This window comes from Heloderma suspectum, chromosome 5 (genome assembly GCF_057233095.1).
Source record: "Heloderma suspectum isolate Gila_16-S chromosome 5, 16-S_ref, whole genome shotgun sequence".
NCBI classification, from domain to species: Eukaryota; Metazoa; Chordata; class Lepidosauria; order Squamata; family Helodermatidae; genus Heloderma; species Heloderma suspectum.
In genome coordinates, this window is record NC_139462.1 from 4,035,666 (window position 1) to 4,060,015 (window position 24,350).

Below are 24,350 nucleotides of genomic sequence, written 5' to 3' on the forward strand. Positions count from 1 at the left end.
GCGAATTCCATTTCTGGGAAGCTTTTGAGGGCTACACTCCGGAGGTGGGCAGGACCAAAGGCAAAAGGGCCAGGCCTTTGGCCTCTTTGCCCACCACTGGAACACTGTCCCCAAGGGCTTCTCCAAAACTGAGTTTTTGGACTCACTTTCAACCCTTGGGCTGAAAGAGGTTCAGCCCCCATGTTTTAAAGCAACACTCACTATTTGTGTGGGGATTTACGGTTTATCCCACTGCAAAGAGAGCCCTGTTTCAGAAGTGGGCTTCAAACTGACCATCAGTTTCAAGACCCTGCATGATGTGAATACCAGATTGGTTCTATTGGTCTCAATGACCTTGAAACTGACTAGTTTCTTAACCTCATCCATTCCATTTTGTTTTCTATCCACCAAAGGAAGGCATCTCCCGATGGTTTATCAGAGACAATCTCTGCAGTGTGAACATTTGGCAATTGCTACTGTGGCTTGAAGACACTTCCAGCAAACATCCAGATGCACTTCAAGTCAGCATGGTAGGTTCAGGCCATCTCCTTGATATGCTATAATGATTACAATCACATAAAGCAGCCATTACACTGCAGCTAGGACAGCGAAAACACAAAACAAAAAAACCAGAAACCCACAGAGATTATAAAATGCAACTTCCCCTCTCTGCAGAATTAAACATGCCAGGTTGCACGCAAACAAAGATTCAAAACACCTTGCAAGACCCTGACCCCAGCAGAAGGCCCATCACTGAATCGCATGCGCAAGTCACCCACTGATCTCTACGGCACAGAACATGCATGCATGAGGCACAAACAAGGTTGGTGAGTGAAAACTTGTCTCCACAATCATTTCATTTAGACGAGCCAAGTTTCAGCCACACGCCAGTCCAGATTTCTAATGCACAGCAAAATGAGGACTGGAAGAGCTAACCATGGTGCATGTGTGTGAGAGAGGGAAAGCTACATGCTAAAGAACATACAGTCTGTGTCTTTGAAGAGCTTCGCAGGAGCAGGAAACTCATCTGAGGCACAAAGAAATGGGAGAGAAAGTGGGATGTCAGGATCTCCAGGACCTGGGCAGAATTTCCACCCCAGCTTCAGGCTAGAAAAAGGAGAATGTAGGACCAGGACAACAAAGAAGGACATGGGAGATTGGGGGTGAGGTGTTAAAAAAAGGAAAATCTGGCTTCTAGAGACTCTAAAAACTCAAATCTCCACAGCTGGACTCAGAAGGCCATATTAAGATATGCATTTCACACGTGAATTCATCACATGACTGCTAGTCACTCAAAGCTCTCATGACATGGTTCTTCCAGTGAAAGACAGATTTTCAGTCTCTTTAGAGCACAGGAGACAATAGTGGGTGAAAGCACCCCTCCCCCGTATGGCAGGTTCCCCGCCCCCGAATGGGTTGCTAGAAAACCATCGAAATTCACATCAGGAAAATTGTTAAGTTCACACACAGAGCAGGAAACACAAGACTGGACAAACCCCGAGACGCCGGAAAGGCGGAGTGGCTGGGCGCAAGGCAAGGTACACAGGTCCAAGAAGCCCCGTTGCAGTTGCTCCAGAAATGTTTCAGTGTTGCTTTTGCTTTTCTGAAATGATGGCTAAAATGTTTACCTTCTTACTTGCCATTTGTTGCCATTGGATTTCCAGATGTCAATGATATTTACCACCACAGATGGCCGGGGGGAGGGAAGAGGGGCACAAGTACAGCTGCCATGGGGCATGTCAAGTGTACAGATGAGAGAGTGTGGGAATGCAGAACAGGGCAAATTCTCAGATACACATATCCAAAATTGGTCCACAGACACTGACTGGAAATGCCCAGAAAGAGGATATGCACTTGTTCCCTTTCAGCCAAATCGAACAGAAAAGAAGGAGGAGGCCCAGCTGTGGAAGCCATCAGAAATTACCTGAGGCATGGACAAGATCTTCCCAAATTCACCCTAAGTGCTATTTGCCTGAGCATGGGAAACTGTCCCCATGAGAAGGATGGGGCACAGGAAAACTCAGCACCACCAGCATCATGCAGCCGGGCGGCCAAAGGATGCAGTGAGCAGAAGCGTGGTTGGACGTGCAGCCAACGGACGAACAGGTTGTGCACTGAAGTATTCCTGCCTGGGCTTGGCCCGGTGAAGCATGACCCTCCCCACCCTGAGTCCTCAGGAAGCTCCCAGGTCAGGCGTCCCCAGTGGGAGACCTGCGCTGGCTGGCTCCCCAGCCTTGCCTTGCCCTCTTCGAAGCTGGTGTGGCAACAATATGGGCCAGGATGAGAATACCTTCCAGTTCCCCTCCCGGGGCAGAGATCTTTGACATGGACAGGTGGCTCGTGCCGATGATGTCATTGTGAGTGACGCGGTCCCTGAAACAAGAATGGTTCTTTTTACTTCAGTCTATTAAACTTGTGCTTTCTTGACAGTCACCATTTCTTCCCACTAAAATGCAGTCATGGCACCTTCTGCAGGAAGATGTCTCAGAACTTTGCAAACCTCATGCCTTGGGAGCTCTCCTGAAGTTGCAAAAATGGGGATGTTCCTAGGTGGACAGATGCAAAAGGAGGTAAAGCTCCCACAGCTTTAGAGCAGCCACCCCCAACTTGGTGCCCTCCAGATGTGTTGGACTGCAACTCCCAGGATGGCTGGGCGACACTGGGACATGTAGCCCAACACATCTGGGGGTACCAGGTGCGGGAAGGCTGCTTTATAAGATGCATGGAAGAAGAAAACTGACCAAGGGCAGCTTGTCCTGTCATGACGCTGTAGGGAAAAGAAAAGCTGTGCTCCCCCGCCCCCAATTCTCCTTCCATACAACTATGAAGGTGCATCTGCTCACACAGGAGTTCTGGGCTTGATGAGGCCACGCAGGTCGCTCTGGCCCCAGAAGAGCAGACAGGCAGACAGAAATTTGACAGGCAAATCTTTCCTTACCACTTTATCTCCAGGACAAGAAAAGCAAGATCTGCTTAATTTCTGCTGCCAGAAGGCAGAAGACCAGGGCCAAAAAACAAGGCAGCCCCTCCAGGTGTAGGAAAGGATCTTCTTTAGATGTGCATCTTAGGAAAGGAAAGCTGGCTTTCTTTCCACCTCCTAACACAGAGATGTGCAGCAATGTTTTATTCCGGCTTCACTCCTCACTCACCAGTCAATGACCCGGATCTTCATCTTCTCACACATGGATGGAAACTAAGGAGAACGGTACAAGAGGGTGGGGGGAGGTCAGCAGGAGCAGTGCAGGCCTTTAGACAGACAGAGGACCCCCTCCCCGTGGGCAAAAAGGCCCCTTTGCTCACCATGGCCGGCAGAGTAATGCTCTGGTTCCACTGGGGGTTGGCATTTTTCTCCACAATCTTGCTGCAGAGCTGACCAAGGGAGACAAAGTATGGAGTTGTGGGGGTAGGGGAGAGAATTAATCAGTGGGATCCGAAAACACCCCTCAGCTGTTCTTGCTCTTCACCTCAAGGCAAGAGACGGAGATGGAGATCAAGCGTGGGGGGCGAAGCGAAGCTAGGAGAGGGGTCATAGTTCAGTGGTACTTTGCATGTCTGGGGCCCTGGGCAGTGGTGCTGGGCAGATGCCCCTTCAGACAGTCACCTGAGCACATGAATGGGGGGAGGGGGAGGGAGACCGCACCCACTCGCAGTCCCTGGACTTAACGCCATTTATTTATTTACTTGTTTGTTTTTATGTCCTGCGTTTCCTCGCAATGAGCCCAGGGCAGCTAACAGCCCATATACAAACAACACAACACATGAACAAAGTGAAAATCATAACACTAAGATTAGGAAAACACACTAAAATCCAATAAAACCAACAGTACAGCCCCAGAAAGCAGATACAACACTTGCCTAGACCCGAAAGCTTGTACAAGTAAATGCATCTTTAACTGGCACCTGAAGGACAACAATGTGGGGGACAGCCAATCTCTACTGGAAGGGAGCACCACAGTCGAGGTGTCACCACCGACAAGGCCCTGCCACATGTGGTCATCCCCACAGGCCAGATATGTCAAGGGCACCACAGGCAAAGCCTGGTCTTGCCCCAGACACACATTCAGCAGACAGACTGAATGTGCAGACAGGGTGAGGGCAGGTGCAGCATCTGTGCACAGGCACAACCCCACTCCTCCTCTTCCTCCTCCCTGACATATGTTCTAAAATCAACATTTCACAACCTCGTGTCCTCCAGACCTACAGCTCCCAGCATTCCACAGCCAGGGCACCTGGAGGGCACCAGGTGGGGGAAGGCTGACCTGAACAGTCCTTTTGTCATGCCCAGCCAAGGGACCCCAACTAGCACAGCAGTGAGACATCTTGGCCTCAGGCTCCCTTCATACAGCATCGTGGGAAAGTTATTTCCCACCTAAGAACACACTACAGCAGGGGTGGGCAACTTTGAGGGCCCCAGGGGCTGATTTCAATCATCCTGAATACACCTCCCCCCCAGGGGCAGCACCTCCTCTATGCACTGCCAATTTTGGCAGCAACAGCATGGAAATACTTCATGGTTGGCCACCAAATATCACCAGCAAACCACTAATGCTGACCTAAGAAGGCCAAATTTAGCTTTAAAACAGGGCTTTGAAGCTGCATTTGGCCTTTTTAGGCCGTCGTCATGGTTTGCCACTGTAATTCAGCAGTAAACCACAGGCTGTTTTACTGCTGCTGATGCTGCCACAACAGCAAATTTGGTGGGGGAGGGGGCCACCACACTTAAGGCCAAGGAGGCTGCATGTGGCCTTTGCCCGTCCCTGCTCTACAGGGAGACATGAAAAACAGGGAGTTTCCTGTGGCATAAGTCCCTATCAGACACATAAAAACAAGTGCTTGGAAACAACAATGTTACACATTTTGTGCTTGTGTGTGTAGAATACATTTGATCTAACGGCGTGGGCCATCAGATACCCAAAGAGCTCCTGGATTCAATCCGCAACTCGTTTCATAGGCTAAACACTCGCTGTTTCTCTCAGTCAGCCTACGAGATATTATGCGTCTCAATGATTTAAAGCCCGCCTTTCTACACCGACGTGTACTCATGGCGGCTTACAATCCAAACACTCCCGCTGGCAGCCGGATGCTTCGTGATGTTACAGCCGGCTCACCCACATTCTCAGTGGGGACAGTCAGTCATGGCATGCTGGCAATCAGTGCAGCTACTATGGGAATATGAAGCGGCCTTGCGCTGAATCAGACCACAGGCCCATCTGGTCTGTTATCTACTCTGACTCGCTGCAGCTCTGCAAGATCTCTGGCAAGAGGTTTCCCAACTCAGACATGGCGGTCCCGGGGCTTCCACCCAAGAGCCCAGCGTGCAAAGCATGTGCTCAGCTATGTCTCTTTGGCCAGAGGGAAGCCCCTGGAGCATTGCCTTTTGCCACATCACAAATGCCAAACAGCTGACCGATGGCATGTATTATTGACCCATTTCCCATCAATAATAGCCCAACTCCTGTCAATGAGGACTCTTTCCCGCCCCACTTAGGAAGCAGGGCCAGCTTACCATTTTTCCAGCAAAGGTCACTTCCACAAAAGGATCCACCAGGTTCTTCTTGCTGCTCTCAAACCCAAAGATCTGCTTGACGCTGTCCATGATGGCATCGTCCACTGGAATGGAACAGAAACCCCCTGTGAAGGTCGAGGCCAGAACTTCCCCCAGTTAGCCCTGGGGACTCCCAGGAGCAACAGTGAAGCTTCCTCCGCCAAATGTGCTCTGCCATCTTTCGATCCTGGCTCTACCTTGGAGTTCCTGCAGGGCCAGCCCTCCCCTCTTCTGTGCTGTGTGATAACAGAGGCATTCCATTTCAAGAGATGGAACTACAAAGGCGCAAAAGGGGCCTGATTCACCCATGCTAGAACACAGAAAGTGCGGGCACTGCCTTCTACACCTGTCTTCCCCGCAGAAACTCGGGAATCACACAGTCTCTTTGCTCCCAAGGTTCTGCCCCCAGAATCACTCAAATTCTTATGAGTGTTTATGGGTTTTTCAATCTGCCTGCGAGTCAGACTGCGACATGCCCTAGAACCTCAGAAATGGAGTGGGGGTGCTTTTGTACAACTCCTTCTGATCTGTGATGAAAAGCAAAGAAACACATTTGATTATCAAGTGACTCTCAGTTCTTCTTTCTTTTCTCATTCATGAGCACTGGTACTCAATCCAACAGTTACGAAATCTTCCCCTTCTTAACATATGGGACTTACTGTGAGATAGTGGTGCCGATGACTGCAGCTTCAATGCCTGCTGGGTGAACTGTGCAATCCTATGCATGTCTCCTCAGAACTGAGTCCTGCTGAATTCAGTCAGACTCACTCCCAGTAAGGGTGCATAGAACTGCAGCCTAAAAGTGTTTCATTTAAAGAGTCTCCAGGAACAGTTGCCCATCAGGGGTTTACACAGACATTTTTTCCAAGGAAATATCTCCACGCGTCATTACCTCCATGCAATCCTTGGGTTGGATGCTTGCTCCTATGAATTCATCTGTGTGTGTTACAACAGAGGCAACTGTGTAAAGTCCTTCCCCTGAAAACAAGAAGCGCCTCCCACATGGCTGTGCCCGCACTGCACTTTTTCCCTTCCTGCTCTTTCCCTCAATCCACCTCCACCCTCCCCAGTGGAACACCACAGACCCCAGGCTCACTCTGAGGCAGGTCTTCCGCTCGGTAGATCTTGAGAGAGAAGTGGGCCCCTCTTAGAGATACCCCGGTTGGCCTGAGAATGTTGCCCTCGATGTCTTCCTTATCTTCAGCAGCATCCTTCTTCTCCATCTGTGAAAATTGGGGGGAGAAAGACGAAAAGAGAGAAAAGAAAGGGCTGTCAATTTTTCAAGACATTTATGCCTTGGGACCAGGGGGCCTGAAGGATCCCATCTCCACCTGCGTCTTTCCATACACCAAGACCATCGATGCAGGCCTTTGTCCAGGTTCTCCCACCAACTGAGCTACAGTTGGAAGTTACCACAGAAAGCGCCTCCTCAGTGGTGGCGCTTCAACTGTGAAATGCTCTCCCTGAGGAGGCTCACCAAGCACCTCCTCTCTTATTGCCTTTTTGGCATCAGACCAAGGAACTTTTTTTTATTTTCTTCGGTCTTTTAATTTCATTTGATCTGTTTTATCTTGGCTAGGATGTTCTGTGTTTTCATGCTGTTCTTATACATTTTGCAGCTTTTAGAGTTTTACCATGTTCTGAAATTTTGTGTGCTGTCTTGAGAATTTTATTGAAGGTGGTTGTATTATTATCATTATCATTATTGAATTTGCCCTGAGTGATATGAAAGAGGATTAAAATAACCTCCACTTGCCACACAACTACCAGGCCATCCATGAATCGGAGACTCATGCACAGCATGAATTTGCTCATACACAAATTCCAGGCTGAATGTTTCAGATGTAACATTTTAGCAGTGGTCCCAGCACATCCTTCCCTGGTGACATGTTCTGCTTTCTGAAGTGGGATGCTATTTCAGCCATCAGTCCAGCCTATCCCACAAGTGGGCAAGTAACCTTTTCTTTATATTTTGAAACAACATATTTATAGTTATATACATTCCATCTTTCTTGCTTCATCAAAAATATTCACAAACACTGAGGGGGAGGGAGTTGCAGAATTGCTTCAGAAATTGTGTAAGGTGTGCTGGTGGCATCACAGATGCCGGTCAATAGATACTCTCCAAGGCCCGTGTTGGTCTTCCCACCATGCTGAAAACTTACAGAACTGATTTTTTTTCCAGAGCTCAGGATGGGAGCTCAAGAAAGAGGCCTTAAGATCTTACACGTGGCTCTTTTAAGATCTTGCACATGGCTTCACCCCAAGAACAATCTCAGGCGGGGGTTGTTTCCCTCTGTTCAACTGGGGGCTCTTTTATAAATCATCAACCATGGAAGCATACTCACAGGTACTTCATCACCAGGGCCAAGGACATACAAGCTGACCTTCAAGTAGCCTCGAGCCCCAGCTGAAAAATCCTCCGGATCAGAAAGCAGCAGCCACTTCCGGAGGAAGGAGTGCTCTACGGAAGAAGGCAACGGGGAAGAACTTACACTCAATAACTCAGCTGCCTAGTCAGAGCAACATTTATCATATCAAGTAGAAGTACTCGGATCACACAATTAAACTTGCTGTCACACATCCATATTACATATCACGCATCCATTGGCACAAAAGAGGACAACAGGCGCCTGTTCCTTTAAAAGCTGTGTAGAAGAAGGAATTCACTGCTCTAGGCATTTATATCCTATTTTTTCCTGCCAAAATGGAGGTGCCCAAAGCAGCTAACAAAGCAATATATAATTTTTAAAAAGATATGCAAGATCAAGATTAAAACAATTGCTAAAAATACAAGAACAGCAAGAAACATGAAAACTGTTATACTGCACCCAAGCCAAGACTGAATAAAACAAAACTATACAGCAGATAGTACGAAAGCCCACTGGCAAATCACGGCTGGCAGGTGGCGGTGGAACACTGGCAAAGCAGGAGGCGCCCAAGCTCCTGGGGCAGGGGGTCTCCCATGTGCTGGGTGCGATGGCAGAGAAGGCTCCTTCCTGCATCCCCATCCAGCGTTCCTCAGAAGGTGAAGGGCTGTGCAAAATCCAAGCCGGTGCTACTTTCCGCAGCCCACCGCACAGCAAGTTTCACCTGCTCAGTTGCTCTTCTGCACAACTAGCGAAAAGGCACAAGCGCTTGGGCCGGCCTTCACAAATGCAACTCTGCAGCGTGACGGTCTTTCCAAATGTTCTTCTTCTCTCCTCCCCGCTCTGAAAGTTTATGTCCCCGCTTTTTAAAAGAAAAAAATGGGCAAGTTCTAAGAATAAAAATGTTTAGACATTTCAGTTTTCTGCAGAAGCAGCAAAACACACATCTCATCCTCAGATTACTCCAGGCTAAACAAATCACTCAGTTCTGAGAAAGAAGTAAAACCCAGGCTGCACCAACAAACGTGCCACTCACTGGGTTCAGCATAAACTGTCCCAACATCCATCTGTAAAACACAAGCACAAAGAACAAGTGGTTTAGGCATCCTTAGTCAGGGTTCCACAAGTCCCCTCTGCTCCTCACCAGCATCCTCCTCCCACATGCTTAGCACAAAGATCCCCTTCTTGATCATCTTTTGCAGGCGGTGGCGATGGTAGCGAGGCACGTCTGGTATCTCCTGCCAAAGCCCAGCATCCAGGGGAGAAATAGCCCTGGGGGCAGTGACAGCTGCAAAGAATGGCTGGCTAGAAAACCAGACCAAAATCTGTGGGCCCTCAGTTATACACTGTGTGGCGAAATGAAAGATGGGACTCATCAGCCAATCAGAAATGAAACAAAGGACACCGTTACCCGGAATTCTCCAATGACAGAGTCCGTCCGGAGAGAACGAGAGTCAACCACCTGGAGAGGCAGAAGAAATGAAAAACGAGACTCCAGTGTAACAACATCTCCCAAGAGTTCACTTCACAACAGCAGTCTTCCATTGGTTTGGGTCTTGCAGGAGACAGGAATCTGCAAGCTTCTTCCAGCCCTAAAATGAGCATCATGCCCTAATAGGCACTACACCTTAGATACGCCTCTCTCACACCTTTTCCCTGGAGGGAGTTTGTATGTACATTGACTACAATCAAGTCCCAAGTGAAGTGGTAGATGCAGGGCTCTGCTTTCACTCATCCTGGTGGTTTCTCTCCTTGGGCTCTGATGCTGAGCTTAGCATGGGGAATCCAGTACTTCCCAGGACACAAAATGACTAAAAAAAATCCTAACATGCAATTCTCATTCTTAATCCCAGGACTCCCTCTCCTTGATGCAAAGCCTGAACCAGGAAATCTGAACTCCAGGCAATACAGTATGGCAGTGGCCAAATTGACCAGTGAGTGAAGAATGATACAAGACTACAGAACCCAGCATGCAGTGCTCCTCCACAGCACCCACATTGGTCAGAATTGAAATAACATTGCCCTGCAAACTTCCTCCTTAAAATTATCCTCTGTAGATTTTGGTGGCGAATATTCTTTGACTATTCCCTGGGCAAGCAAAAGTTTATTGAATGTTTTATGTTCAGCAGCACCGTTTGAAACCTGAAGATTCTGTAGCTGCAGTCAACAGTTAATGGTATCTGACAGACTGCCTTGCGTTAGAATTTAGTAAATGTTGTGTTAATTGTGTTCATTTATCGAGCCAATCAAAACTATTGAGTTTCAAATTTTGAAACTCAAATGCTGAAATTTGAAAATAGATTTTGTTATTAAAACCTTTTGCTCTGTTATTGGTCTTTGATTTTTGTAATTGTATATTGGATTTGTATTTCTGTATTGTATTTTGTTTTATTATGTGAGTCACTTTGAGTTCACTTCATGAAGAAAAGCAAGGTGTATAAGCTAATAAATAAAATTTCAAAATCTGACAATATTATGAATTATGAAATTAAACAGCCTGTTGCAATAAAGAAAAAATGGCTAACGGTTGCCTTGCAATGTGCCAACAACACAGAGCTAGGCAATATCTTACCAAGGTAGGCCCATCCAGATAGCTTTTGTCCAAGTGGCATATGGGGCACTCGTATCTCAAATCCCCCCACATGAACTGCGTGATGACTGTGCTTAACCCAGAACTTACTGTGATGAATATGGGCTGATCAAAAAGCTCCATCGGGGATTCAAAGACATTGAAGAAAAAGGTCTGTGGGAAAGAGGGGGGGGTCACCCAAGACACAAATACACGTGCAATCACACAGCATTGCATTATAGTGAAAGAAGCACCTAACGATCATGCAAGAGATTCTCCCACTTGGCCCTGATCACCCCCAAAACACCCAAATTAAAAGGTCATTTAATGCTTCTGAAAGATGCTCAAGATCAGGCTCAAGAAGGGGTGGAATACCATTCTGTGGAGCAGCGACCAAGGACAGCCACCCTACCTGTCCCTGCTGCTTTAATTTGGGTACTTCCAGACACAGGGCTCCTGTCGCTAGCTATCAAAAGGCCTTGTGCAGCAATCCATCTTTTCTTCCTTAACGGATTATTTTGTGGTAAGACAAAATATGGAAGAACTGGTGGGAGAACATGGTAGGACTACACATTGAAGACAACTTCATCTGGACGCCCTCCCGCTCACCCCCCATAAAACTATGTGAATGAGGCAGTGCTGAAAGCCTTGTCTGAAAATACCCTTGCTGAACAGACAACACTGACTCTCTTGGTCACTCTCAGACTGCACATGGAATAGCTGCTAAGCAAAAACTGCTCTAAATAGCTGCTAAAGAAAGGCCACTTGGAATGTGGATCAGGAGAATGTCTCTGCACAGGTCTGCAACCCTCCAAAAATAGATTTGCAAAAGCAAGGAAAAAAATCTCCAACGGGGAACCTTTCAAACCATCCTCCACCTGGCAGCAATTTTGGTTTGTTGCCCTAAAAGATTACAACAGAGCAGGCTCCTTCAACCTGGTGCCCACCTGATGTGTTGGACTACAACACCCAGCATCCCCCATGCTGGCTAGGGGATGCTGGGATTTATAGTCGGACACATCAGGAGGGCACCAGGAAGGGGAAGGCTGTAATGGTGCATAAAGAAGGAAGGGATGTTTGGGGGATGAGTTCGTTCCCAACTGTTAGGGACTTGATGACAGAAGTGAGTTGAAGAGTTGATTTTATTTCAATAGGTAATTTTTGGTAATTTAGGGGAGGATTTAAGATTTCTCCAACCTGAAAGTCAAATTACACCTACAGCAATCTTCCTCCTCTTCTCATCTCCTCCTCACCTCATCAAAAAGTGGGCCGTTCCCTTTCCGGATCCTGGTTCTCTTTGTCTGCCCGGCAGCTGTGACCTTCACCACCGGTTTGATGTTGACCCCAGGAAGCTGCCTCCCTTCGATGACTTGCACCCTGATCTAGAATTCCAAAAGGGGAGAGAAGGAGGAAACCATCTGCCATCAGAATCCCCCAGAGAGGGCAGCGTGGAATGCTTGCTGGTTCGGCGCTTCCCGTAATGTCCGAAGTAGAACTTGTCCATCTTCCCCTGCAACAAGTAAGCTGCTGCTACCGGCGATGTGAAAGACCCATTTCAGATGTTAGGGAGAAATGCAGAGACAGCACGCACAAGCCACCAAGCAATCCACTCAGCGAGAGTCTCCCGCCCACAAAAGTTCAGTTGTTGCACTACACGGACATCATAAGCGCACTGTGACCACCAGCTGTCCTCTGGCTATTTTCTTTCATAGACCTTGTGGCACATTTTTAATTCCACCGTTTGGAGATTCTCAGCTTTCATGTTTTTAAAAGGAAGTTATGGCGATGGAGAACCTGAACATGCCTAAGCAGTGCCTAATGCAACCTCCCCCAATTTGGTGCCCTCCAGATGGGTTGCACTACAACTCCCATTATGCCCAGCCAGCATGGCCATTGCAAAGTCCTTTTGCCAAGGGGCAGGAAGCCAGACCAGAAAGTGTGTCACTAATGAGTTCAGGCGCAAAGGGCAGGACTTGTCCCAGGGAGAGGCAAATACTACCCAAAAGGTGGACATGATGATAGCGGATCACCTGGAAGTCCTGGGGTTTGTTGGACAGCAGCTTTTTAGAAGAGCTCTTCCTCCTCTTGATCCCATGAATTACATGTGATGGAGGTTTCCTGGGAAGGGAGGGTTGATCTGGGGCAGAAGGTCCTGTGGAAGGCTCAGCTTCATCTCCGGTCCCAACCTGGTCCTCAGCCTCTTCCTCTCCAGCTGTATCTGGAGTAAAGAGAAGAATGTATGTTTGTTTGGTTGTGTGTTTGAAAGATTTGTATATTGGCCTTTGAAGAGACATGTTCAAGGCAGTTCACAAACTATCATTAAAAAAACACAAACAGATAAAAGCCAGGTTACCTGAAGGATCCTGTCTTCCCACATATACCACCTAGGGATGGGAGAGAAATCCTCCACAGACCCCAGTGAGGCCGGATTCAAAAGAATCCAGCCCCCCAGAGTCCATGGAGGACCGGAAGACTTACCTCTGCCTGCAGGAGGAATCCTCGCCAGCCAGATCCTCCCTGCCGGCCAGCTCTGGAGCACCAGTGATGCGGCCACCATTGCCGTATCACTGACTGGGCGGATTGACCGCTAAAGCAAATGGCGTCCACTACGCCATTTGCAGCTGTAAAGGTCTTAGTTTAAGGTAAATGCAGCCGTAAATGGCTGCATTTAGCTTAAACTAAGACCTCTATGGCCGCAAATGGTATAGTGGATGCCATTTGCGTCCGTGCTGTTTCACGCGATAGGCTACGCAAATGCAAGCATCAAAAGTAATGGCAATATTTGGCTGGCCATTGCTGGAGACAGAAATCTGGACCAGACAGACTTCCAGCCTGATCCAGGATAAGGCCAATGCTTAGGGGCAGAAGCCAGGGAACGGAGCCACCAAGACCATGGCCTGGCTCTGTGGGCTAATCTAGAAGCCAGTGCAGAATGTGAGGGAAATACCCTACTTACCTGTCATCGTGTCCAGCTCCATGGGAGTTGGGTTTGGCTCAGGAGGGGCAGGAGGGGGGAACAAAGGAGCAGCCCCGGGAGGTGGAATATAGGAGACTTGCAGGATCAGACATGCCTGAGAAAGAAAGAAGAAACCAGCTGGAACAAGGACGTGGCGGGTTTGGACCAAGCACACCTGGAGACGCCAACTCAGCTTTGATCATCTTGAAATCAGGGGCTCAATCCAGCCAGAAATCCTAAAGTCTTAGGAGAAACACCTTGGTGGTAGCAGAAGTTTGATCATGGAACCAGTTTCCTGGGGCAGTGGTAGACCTCACGGGAGGTCTCCAGGCAGAGGCTGGGCAGCCATCTCTCAGGGATGCTCCAGCTCTGCATTCTTACATCAGGCAGTAGGTTGGACTAATGACCTACAAGGCCCCCGAATTCATCTCTAGGGTTCCATGAAACCCCATTGAAAGGAATGGATTTGATTCACACTGCACTGACTGCCACCACTACGTCCCAGGAAAGATCCTGCTCCGGAAGAGAAAAACAAAACAAAAAAATGCACACAGAAGAGATGCACACAAATGTGTCCATGTTGGAATGGCCACATTTTTAATGGGCAACTGTTCAGTTGAAAAGCAGATGTATCAGAACTGTTTTGCAGATTTCCACAATGCATATTCCCCCCTTCACTCACCCATTCCCCACAAATTGGAAAATTGAGGCTTCTCTTGCACAAATATCTACTCTCCTGGGCTAAATGCGCTGGATCCCCGTGGCCCCTTGCACTATCAGAGTAAGGGTTGCTTCCTGGTGGACGTGTTTCAAGTGTCTCCCATGAATCAAAGGAGACGTCTCCTCCATGGTGTCTCCTCCATGGCAAACTGCTGTATATCCAAATGAGGACTACAGCAGCAAAGCCACTGGGGCCAAACCCTTATGCCAGGAAGCACCTATTTCTGCAAGCAAAGCATTGGTGCTGACCTTTAAATCCCCACATGGCTCAAGACCAGGCCAACTGAAGGAGCAGCTTCTCCCTTGTGTTCCTGCCTGATCGCTCAGATTGTCTTTGGATGCTCTTCCCTGGGCGCCACCACTCACACTGGTGCAATGGGTGGCTATCCGGGAAAGAGCCTTCTCTGTGGTGGTCCCCATCTGTAGAGTGCCCTTCCCAGGAAGATGCACCCGGCGTCTTCACTGTACACCTGTTAACCTGGCATTAAAATATGCCAGGTTAAGACCATCCTCTTCCACCAGGCATTGAACTCCTAATCTGTTGCTCTGATTATTAGCTTTACTGCTGGCTGTTTAATAGTTTTAACATCCATCGTTGCGTTTATTGTTTTTGGTTATTTTCTTGCTGTTGGGGCGGGGGGGGAGATTGTAAACCTCCCCAAGTGCATCTGCCAGTTGGGCACTATATAAATTTAATAATCAAACTTTCATAGAATGGTAGGGTTGGAAGGGGCCTATAAGACCACCTTTGCAACACAATAATTGTAAGTAGCTGTGTTGCTCCATTTGAAGGGGGGGAAATCCAAAGGTCACAGTACAGTAACACTTTTATTAGGACCAGCTAAAAAAAATCACACAAAGCTGTGAGCAAGCTCTCCAGTTCTCCAGAGCTCTTCTTCAGGCTCAGTCTGAAACAAAATAGGGAGGGGGGTATGATGTTAAAGCCCCAACGTCCACCATCTGTAACCGCCTCAAGATGGGCTGCAGGAGGAACTGGGTGGAATTAATTAGGGCCAAACTGACATCAATTGCGCAGAGGCTGCAACTGCACCACCACCCCACCACCACCACCACCCCATGCAGAGGCTGCTCAGGGTTCCTCTTGGCTTCTATTTGCATAGCCAAAAATGTGCACATTTGTTGCTTCAGGTTGCACAAAAGCTGCTGGGCAATATATACAAGAAGCAATATCCAGAGAGAGGGAGGCTTGGTTCTGTCACTGTCTGCTGTCTGGAAGCCCCTCAAGACACAAAATGACGGCACCTCCACACAGATCTTGCTGAAGGTACCTTGACGGAGTTCATCTTTTTACCCTCTAAAAAGGTGCTGATGTGATTCAACAATCCACCACGAGGTGTCAGCCCACATCCACTCAGGTCAAGGCCAGGCAGGAAGCTTCCGTTCAGCAGAGGCCAAATGTTCCCTTCCTGAAAAGACCCTGGGGGGGGGGGGGAGAGATGGCCGGCTCCAGAAGGAGGTGCTTGGGGGACATTGCTCAGCCCTGTGGACTCTCCAGTATGAGGTTCCGCAGGGGTCGGTTCTGTCCCCCACGCTATTCAACACCTCCCTGAAACCCTTGAGTGGGGTCATCTGGAGTTTTGAGTGCGTTGCCATCAGTATGCTGATGACACACAGCTCTGCTTCTTTTCATCTTCATCAGTGTCTGGCTGCAACAATGGACTGGATGAGGGCTAATAAACTGAAGCTCAATCCAGACAAGACTGAGATGCTGTTGGTGGGTGGTTCTTCTGAACGGATGGAGGGTGCTTAACCTGTTCTGGGTGGCGTTGCACTCCCCCTGAAGGAGCAGGTTCATAGCTTGGGGGTCCTCCTGGAGCCATCTTTGTCACTGAGGTGGCACAGAGTGCCTTCTACCAACTTCAGTTGGTGGCCCAGCTATGCCCTTAGCTGGACAGGGATAACCTGGCTTCAGTCGTCTGTAGTGGGTTACACGGTGAGGAGCATAGTGAGTTTCCACAGTCACGTTCTACACAGTTTGTTAAGTGCATAGAGGCCTGTGTTAACATATTACAGAAGGCGGCTTCTAGGTAATTAAGTAGGCTATCTCACACAGGAGTGCTGGTGCCAGACAAGGCCAGTTCCGTATGTCCACAAACTTGAAGCTGTTTGAGTCTTACCAGGTCCCTCTGGTCCCTCAGATAACAGTATAGTGTTATGTCTCCACGAAGAGCTGGGAAGCTTCTGAGCCCAGACTGGAACGCTGGGGCCTACTGCCTTGACCGTGAAGCTTTATGCACTAGGGCATGGAAGGAAAGGTATATAAGCATCGTTTAAAGCATGCCACGTTGGTCTCGCTCCAAGGGGAATCTGTGCACATACCAGCTTGGAGAAGAACTGATTGTCAGGCTGTGGAGAGGCGACCAGTATATCTTGACTGGGACCCAGACACACGCGTGGCTGCGGGGGAGTCGGCAGCTCCGGCCAGCACAAGGGATGTGTGAGGTTCTTTGCCCTGCTTTATTTCTGCATCCATTAACTCTCACATGTGTGATCAATAAACTGTTAAACGGATCTCTTTGTGACTTTGTCTCACTTTGACTTGTACCGAATCTGTTTTGATGAGGATCCTGACGAGATCAGGACCCCAGATTAACACATTATCTATGCTCTGGTAACCTCCAAATTGGATTACTGCAATGCGATGTACGTGGGGCTGCCTCTGAAGATGGTTCAAAAGCTGCAGCTTGTGCAAATGCAGTGACAAGACTGAAGGAAGGAACCAGGAGATCTGAGCTACAATGATGAAGGGGCTGGAGCAACTCCCCTATGAGGAGAGGTTACTTCTGGGACTGTTTGTTGTTTATTCCTTCAGTCGCTTCCGACTCTTCGTGACTTCATGGACCAGCCCACGCCAGAGCTTCCTGTCGGCCGTCGCCACCCCCAGCTCCCCCAAGGTCGAGTCCGTCACCTCCAGAATCTCATCCATCCATCTTGCCCTTCGTTGGCCTGTCTTCCTTTTGCCTTCCACTTTTCCTAGCATCAGCATCTTCTCCAGGGTATCCTGTCTTGGTAAGTGAGAGGAGACATGATAGAGGTCTACAAAATTATGCATGGTGTGGAGAATGTGGGCAGGGAGATTTTTTTCTCTCCCTTTCTCGTAATACTAGAACCCAGGAGTCATCCCATGGAGCTGATTGGTGGGAGATTCAGGACAGGTAAAAGGAAGTCCTTCTTCACACAGCGCAGAGTTAAGCTATGGAACTTGCTACCACAAGATGTAGTGATGGCCACCACTTTGGATGGCTCTGGAAGGAGATTGGACAAATTCATGGAGGATCAGGCTATCAACGGCTACTAGTCCTGATGGCTATACATCACCTCCAGTATCAGAGACAGTCTGCCCATGTACACCAGTTGCTGGGGGACATGGGCGGGAGGGTGCTGTTGCACTCAGGTCCTGCTTGTGGGTTTCTCATGGGCAGCTGGTTGGCCACTGTGTGAGCAGAATGCTGGATGAGATGGACCCTGGGTCTGATCCAGCACGGCTCTTCTTATGACAGCCTTTCAGCACCAGGTTAAGAGTGTCCTCGACTCCCAGGCATTTGAAAGCATAGGATAGGATTTTAATGTCAAGTTGTGTTATCAGTTGCGATATCTTACTACAGCCAGTTTTAAACTGTTTCTTTAATTAGATTTTGTATGTTGAAGTTTTTTGTATTATGTTTTTGTTTTGGAATTTTTATGAACCAAACAGAGCACTTTAGCTATGAGGCAGTACAGAAATAACAGTGGAGGCGGGTGGCTCCGATGTCAGTGGGGTGGTGAATCTGCTTCGGGTTTCAGTCAGAACCAGTCAGAACTCTAAAGGAGCTGTTCAAGGCACTGAACCTATTTTGGTGGTTGGGTTCAGCATCCTGGGTAGCTTCTTTAGAGTTCTGACTGGTTCTGACTGAAACCCAGAGCAGATTCACTGCCCCACTGACATCGCAGCCACCCGCCTCCACTGGAAATGAAATAAATGAAATGAAAAATAAAAGAAATCTGATGACTACAGCAGGATGCAACATCTTTGACAGCACCCTTCCCCTGCCTGGTGACTTGGACTACAACTCTCATCATCTTCAGCCAACTTGGCCAATGACCCTGAGATGTCACTCCTTCCCTGAAGACCCGGGAAAGGAAGAGGCTGAAATTCTGAGATCTAACACACGGCCCTGTTTCCAGAGCTCTTCTCAGATCCTGTTAGTCAAATTGAGCTCCCCCAACAGCAGAGAGGGCAACGGAATGAAGCCAGCCAAAGAGGAACTGTCCATCAAACAAAAGTTCCCCCAGGGAGCCGGAGAAGGAAGCAGTAAAGTTCCTCTCACACAAACATCCTCCCCGCTGAGTAACCCATAATGACTCCCCCCGCCCCTGCCCCGCTTGCTGTCCCAATATCATAAGCTTGGCTAAAAGATATCCAAAGGACACCCCACAGAGGAAACTATTTTTAAAAAGAAAAAGAAGAACTGGGGTCACTGATGGAGAAGGCAAAGAAAATATGCTCCTCTCCTCTTGACCCAAACCGGAAGTGGAAGCTTGGAGCTGCCTGTGCTGGGCCCAAGGACTTGAAGGCTTCCCACCTGTCAATGCAAAAGAGTCCTAGCCTGCTTTCTGTCCCCGCACCGCCCTCAGAAGGCTTATGTCGCCACTTCCGGAGGACCCTGTGGGGGCTGCAGGGTCGTGCTGGGACTGGGAACAGCCCCAAGCACTCAGACGAGGACATCCAGCTGTGGGGATGAAAGCTGCGAATCGCCCTTGCCCTGGCTCCACAGCTCTTTTCACACAACCAAACTGGGAAACCTGACAATAATGTTGCCAGGTTCCACGTTGGCCTTCAATGCGCCCGTTCACTCTTCTGCGTGGGGCCAGAGCATGGGGTGCCAAGAAACCCGTGGAGAGTGGGACAGGGCCTGAGCCTCCAGCCTCTCCATTCCCACCCTCCACACCTTCAGAATCACCTTCTCAGTCACGCTGGTGTGTGCTTCACCTTCCTAATCCCACATATGGAAGCATGGATGTTGGCTACTTCTGTGGAAAAGGAAAACATTCTGTACATGGCTAGAGGTACTGCCATTCTTATTATCCTTTCCAGGATTGGGGCTACATATATTTTTTCAAAAGAACCCCAGACCCAGCTGCTCAAAATCAAGATCCAATTACGATTGCCCTGTGCCCCCTTCACTGACACAAAGAACTGGGTGGCTAAAACAAAAAGGGATTGTGAGGAGCTCCAAAAGGATCTCTCCAACCTGGGAGAATGGGCATCCAACTGGCAAATATGGTTCAACATAAGCAAGTGTAAAGTGACGCACACTGAGGCAAAAAATCCCAACTTCAAGTATTTTATTTATTTATTTATTTATTTATTTATTTATTAAATTTATTAATCGCCCATCTGACTGGTCACCCAGCCACTCTGGGCGATGTACAACCCACCATAAAACAATTTAAAACAATAAAATTTTACCATAATTTTTTTTTTTTAAATACCCTAGCCCACCCCAAATGCCTGCCTGAACAACCACGTTTTTAATGCACGACGGAAGCTCATTAAAGAGGGGGCATGACGGAGTTCCCTAGGGAGGGAGTTCCACAGAGTGGGGGCCACCACAGAGAAGGCCCTCTCCCTCGTCCCCACCAGTCTAGCTGTCCTGGCTGATGGGACAGAGAGAAGGCCATCCGAGGCTGATCTTGTTAAGCGGCCTGTCTGGTGTTGCTGGAGGCGCTCCTTAAGATAGGCTGGGCCGGAACCATATAGGGTTTTAAAGGTCAAAACCAACACCTTGAATTTGGCCCGGAAAACAACTGGTAACCAGTGCAACTCCTTCAGCACTGGAGTGATGTGATCTCGCCGGCGGCTGCCTTTAATCAGGCGAGCCGCCGCATTCTGTACCAGCTGCAGTTTCCGAACCGTCTTCAAGGGTAACCCCACGTAGAGCGCATTACAGTAGTCCAAACGAGAGGAGACCAGGGCATGTACTACCGATGGGAGCAGATGGTCGGGAAGGAAGGGGCGCAGCCGCCGTATCAGATGGAGTTGATACAGCGCTGTCCGGCTCACAGCTGACACCTGAGCCTCCATGGACAGCTGGGAGTCCAAAATGACCCCCAGGCTGCGGACCTGGTCTTTCAAGGGTAGCCGTACCCCATTCAACACCAGGTCAACATCCCCCAGCCTCCTCTTGTCTCCCACCAAAAGTACCTCGGTCTTGTCAGGGTTCAGCTTCAGCTTATTCCTCCCCATCCAGCCACTCACCGTCTCCAGACATTTGGACAGGGATTCTACGGCCAACCTTGGTGAAGATTTGAACGAGAGGTAGAGCTGCGTGTCATCCGCATATTGATGACACTGCACCCCAAACCTCCTGATGATAGCCCCCAGTGGCTTCACATAGATGTTAAATAGCATCGGGGAGAGGATGGAACCCTGTGGCACCCCACAAGTAAGTGGCCACGGGTCCGAAACCTCCTCTCCCAGTGCTACCCTCTGGTACCTGCTGGAGAGGAAGGACCGGAACCACTGCAATACAGTGTCTCCAATGCCCAACCACTCCAGGCGGTCCAGGAGGATACCGTGGTCAAAGGTATCAAAAGCCGCTGAGAGGTCGAGGAGAACAAGGAAGGAGCATTCACCCCTATCCAGAGCCTGGATCATCAAGTATAGCCTGATGGGATCTGAGCTAGCGGTGACCAACCAGGAAAGAGATCTTGGGGTTGTGGTGGACACCTCCATGAAGATGTCAACCCAGTGTGCAGCACTGTAAAGAAGGCAATCTCCATGTTTGGCACAATTAGAAAGAAATTGAGAATAAAACTGACAATATCATACTGTCCCCATATAAATCTATGGTGCAGCCACACTTGGAATACTGTGTCCAGTTCTGGTCAACACACCTAAAAAAAGATATTGTAGAGCTGGAAAATGTGCAGAAAAGAGCAACTAAAATGATCAAGCATCTCCCCTATGAGAGAAGGTTACAACAGCTTTGGACTGTTTAGCTTGGAAAAAGGGAGACATGATAAAGGTGTACAAAATTATGCCTGGTGTGGAGAATGTGGAGAGGGAGACATTTTTCTCCCTCTCTCATAATACTAGAACCCAAAGGGGTCATCCTATGAAGCTGATTGGTGGGAGATTCAAGACAGACTTCTTCACACAGCGCAGAGTTAAACTATGGAATTCACTACCACAGGAAGTAGTGATGGCCACCAGTTTGGATGACTTCAAAAGGGGGTTAGACATATTCCTGGAGGAGAAGTCTCTCAATGGCTACTAGTCCTGATGGCTCTGTGCTACCTCCAGTACCAGAGGCAGTGAGCCTATGTACACCAGTTGCTGGGGAACATGGGTGGGAGGGTGCTGTTGTGCTCATGCCCTGCTTGTGGGTTCCTGGTCAACAGCTGGTTGGCCACTGTGTGAACAGGATGCTGAACGAGATGGACCCGTGGTCTGACCCAGCAGGGCTCTTCTTATGCTCTTAGGGGTGACTGTGTGACACATGCACTGCCAGCAGCAGCCAGGGCTACATACGTCTTTGCCAGAGCTGATGGCTGAGAGCATCCTCTGCAACAGGCCTGCAGAATCTCGGGTCCCAATCCAGCCCTCTGGTATTCCCCAGATGGCCCCGCCCCCTTACAGGGCCCCACCCCTTTCCAAGTACAACTTTCCACAGAGTACCACTTGCCTGGCACTTGCCTGGCTTCTCCGAAAGCTCAGTTACTGGCACTCAGAGCGTGAAGCTAAAACATGCTGGTGTTTTGGCCCTGCCCCATTCTGCCTTCGGCCCTGCCTGTCAGGAGCGCCCCTGCTGCCTTCTGAAATCCTCCAGTAGCCAGAATCAGCACGCAGTTAAAAGGGCTCTTTTCCAAGGCTTTATTTCCATTCAACCTAATGACGCTTACAGATGCTAATTGCCTGGGACTAAGTGGAAAACTCAAAGGAGCAGCCTACCAGGGGATTCTAAGTGTTAGGAAGTCAGTTGGTCTCTGTTTGGAGAAAAGCATGGCAAGTCTCTGAACTTAAGGAGTAGGAGGGGAGCTTCTCCCCCTTTCCCGTGGGGCCTCGGGGCGCAGCTGTTGTCGTCACGCCAATCGAGCTGAGCGCCTCCTCTCGCGCCTGCCACCTCTCGCTTGTCTCTGTGCCTGCGCCTTGCATCTAGAAGCTCAGGTTGTCCCTCCCTCTCCATACCAGGGTCACTGTCGCACCCAGGAATGTGAGCGGGGGGGAGCTCTCCCTCCAGCTGCGCCTTTGAAAAATGAGAGGGTTCCTCTCCCACAGTTTGTATGTCTTCCTCAGAATCAGAGCTGTTTTGGGACTCTGTGGGCTCAGATCCAACCCTGACACCGCCCACCACTACAATCTGGCCCCTGAAAGGTTCTCCAAACCTAGATTGGGCCCTCGAGTTTAAAGAAGTTCAACACACCTGCACTACAAATCCACAAGGCCCAAGGCCTAATTCCTGCTGCAAGGGAGTTCAACAGAGGTGCAGCTAAACTCTTGTGCCTCTCTGCTTGTGCCAAGAAGCCCTGTTCTGAAGACATGTGTGTCTCTCTGGCTGAAGCAATGTGGCCAATTTAGATAGCCACACCTGCCTGCTCCATGGGTCCCCAACCTTTGAGGGCCAGCTGGCACTTTCGGAATTTTCAGAGAGTGTCATGTGTGCTCTCACAAAACGGCTGCCATGAGGTGGTTTGCCTATTCACAAAACAGCTGCCATGGTGGCCATGGCCAGTCAGAAAACACCCATTTCCAAGAAGGCAAACTAGTGGGCCTAAAAGAAATGTAACTTGACCAAGAACCTAAGTAGAAGGCAGGAGTGAGGTCCAGCTTCCAAAACACAAAGCCACTCATTTGAACCCACTGTTTTCTGTTCCAGCACCCATTTCTCAGAAGGCAAGCTGAGGAGGCTCAGAGGGGGAAAAAAGCTGAGTACAAAGCAGAGGTGGGGTGTGAGCCCCAAATGCCAAATCACATATCTGCCCCCACATAGCACAACAAAATACCATTTTCACAGAGCGCAAACTAGTGATGTCAGAGAATCCTTCCACTGCCGCCGCCAAAAAAAGACCAAGCAAAACACCCCCTACAACAACCCTCCCCACAAACCTAGACAAAACACACACCACAGGCAAACCACACACCAAACTGCCCCCTATTTCTATTTTCTCTGGACGCGGGGCCCAGAGGCATGCCTGGGAATAAGGACAGCCTTTGAGGCTGGACTCCCTGTTAGAAAAAAAAACTTTAATTTTTTTAAAAAACTAATAAAATAAAAAAAATGATGAGGGGCAGAGAGCTTGGTGGGCCCAACAGAGGTGTCCGTGGGGGACACTGGTGCCCAGAGGCACCACACTGAGGACCCTGGCCTACTGCACAGAGTCCTCCTGGCTTGGGCGTTGCATGGGCAGAGGGCGAAGCAGCAGTTCCGTCAGCTAGAAGGACTTTTCTTCTGTGCAACCGCGGATCAGCAAGACACCCCAGGGCCCAACCCCTGCCACGGGATGGACTTACCCCAGTGCTCTGCCTCTTAGCATCCAGCAAAGGGGCGTTAAAGCTGGCAGCTAGGTTGGGGGATGCCAAGACGTCTCGCAGGGGCACACGGGCTTCGCCCAGAAACCTTGAAGAAGAAGAGGAGAAAGCAGTTACCAGGTAGACATGACATTCTCAGTGAGCTCACAGCAGAACCAAGCAAGATTTTGGACACATTTAAGATGCAGGTCAACTTTTGAAATTTAAAACTAACAGTTTAAATGTTGAGCATTTTCAAATTTTGATTTAATTTTTTATTTTATTCTGTGGGATGCTTATGCGCACACACAGTTTAATCTCAGGTTTTAGTGATACTGTTCGTCCTTAACATTAGCAGGTAAGGCAATTGTGTTAAATGTTCTTTTGCAATATCCTGTAATTTAGGAGAGAGGGCTGGGTTACGAGACCTCACAGTAATAACTCCTTCCCAACAGGGGGGGGGGATGTTTGCCATGGTGCTTGATCAAATGTGCAATGAAGAGATCCAACACCGCGGCGTTCCCAGGGGAGCCAGTGGCCACTGAGAGCATTAACCTCCACGAATTTGTCTCATGCCCACTAAAGCGGTGGCCATCACCACATCATGTGATAGTGAATTCCAGGGATTAACAATGCATTTTTTGTGGGGGGGAAATTGATCTATTCTGAATCCCCTGACCATCAGTTTCATTGGATGACCC

The 24,350-nt window shown here is 49.0% G+C and overlaps 1 protein-coding gene across 1 annotated transcript in view; it reads right to left on the reverse strand.

Moving 5' to 3' along the window:
• The window catches only part of DYSF (dysferlin), a 186,796-nt gene that overhangs the window by 132,928 nt on the left and 29,518 nt on the right, over positions 1 to 24,350 (reverse strand). The window contains exons 4-16 of the mRNA XM_084855234.1: positions 23,653 to 23,758; positions 13,419 to 13,533; positions 12,493 to 12,680; positions 11,716 to 11,844; positions 10,574 to 10,636; positions 9,305 to 9,355; positions 8,930 to 8,960; positions 7,873 to 7,988; positions 6,621 to 6,747; positions 5,486 to 5,589; positions 3,280 to 3,348; positions 3,129 to 3,172; positions 2,270 to 2,352 (exon numbers count right to left, since the gene is read on the reverse strand). Of these exons, the coding sequence (XP_084711360.1) occupies positions 2,270 to 2,352; positions 3,129 to 3,172; positions 3,280 to 3,348; positions 5,486 to 5,589; positions 6,621 to 6,747; positions 7,873 to 7,988; positions 8,930 to 8,960; positions 9,305 to 9,355; positions 10,574 to 10,636; positions 11,716 to 11,844; positions 12,493 to 12,680; positions 13,419 to 13,533; positions 23,653 to 23,758 (1,226 nt within the window). The remainder of the gene's footprint in view (positions 1 to 2,269; positions 2,353 to 3,128; positions 3,173 to 3,279; positions 3,349 to 5,485; positions 5,590 to 6,620; positions 6,748 to 7,872; positions 7,989 to 8,929; positions 8,961 to 9,304; positions 9,356 to 10,573; positions 10,637 to 11,715; positions 11,845 to 12,492; positions 12,681 to 13,418; positions 13,534 to 23,652; positions 23,759 to 24,350) is intronic.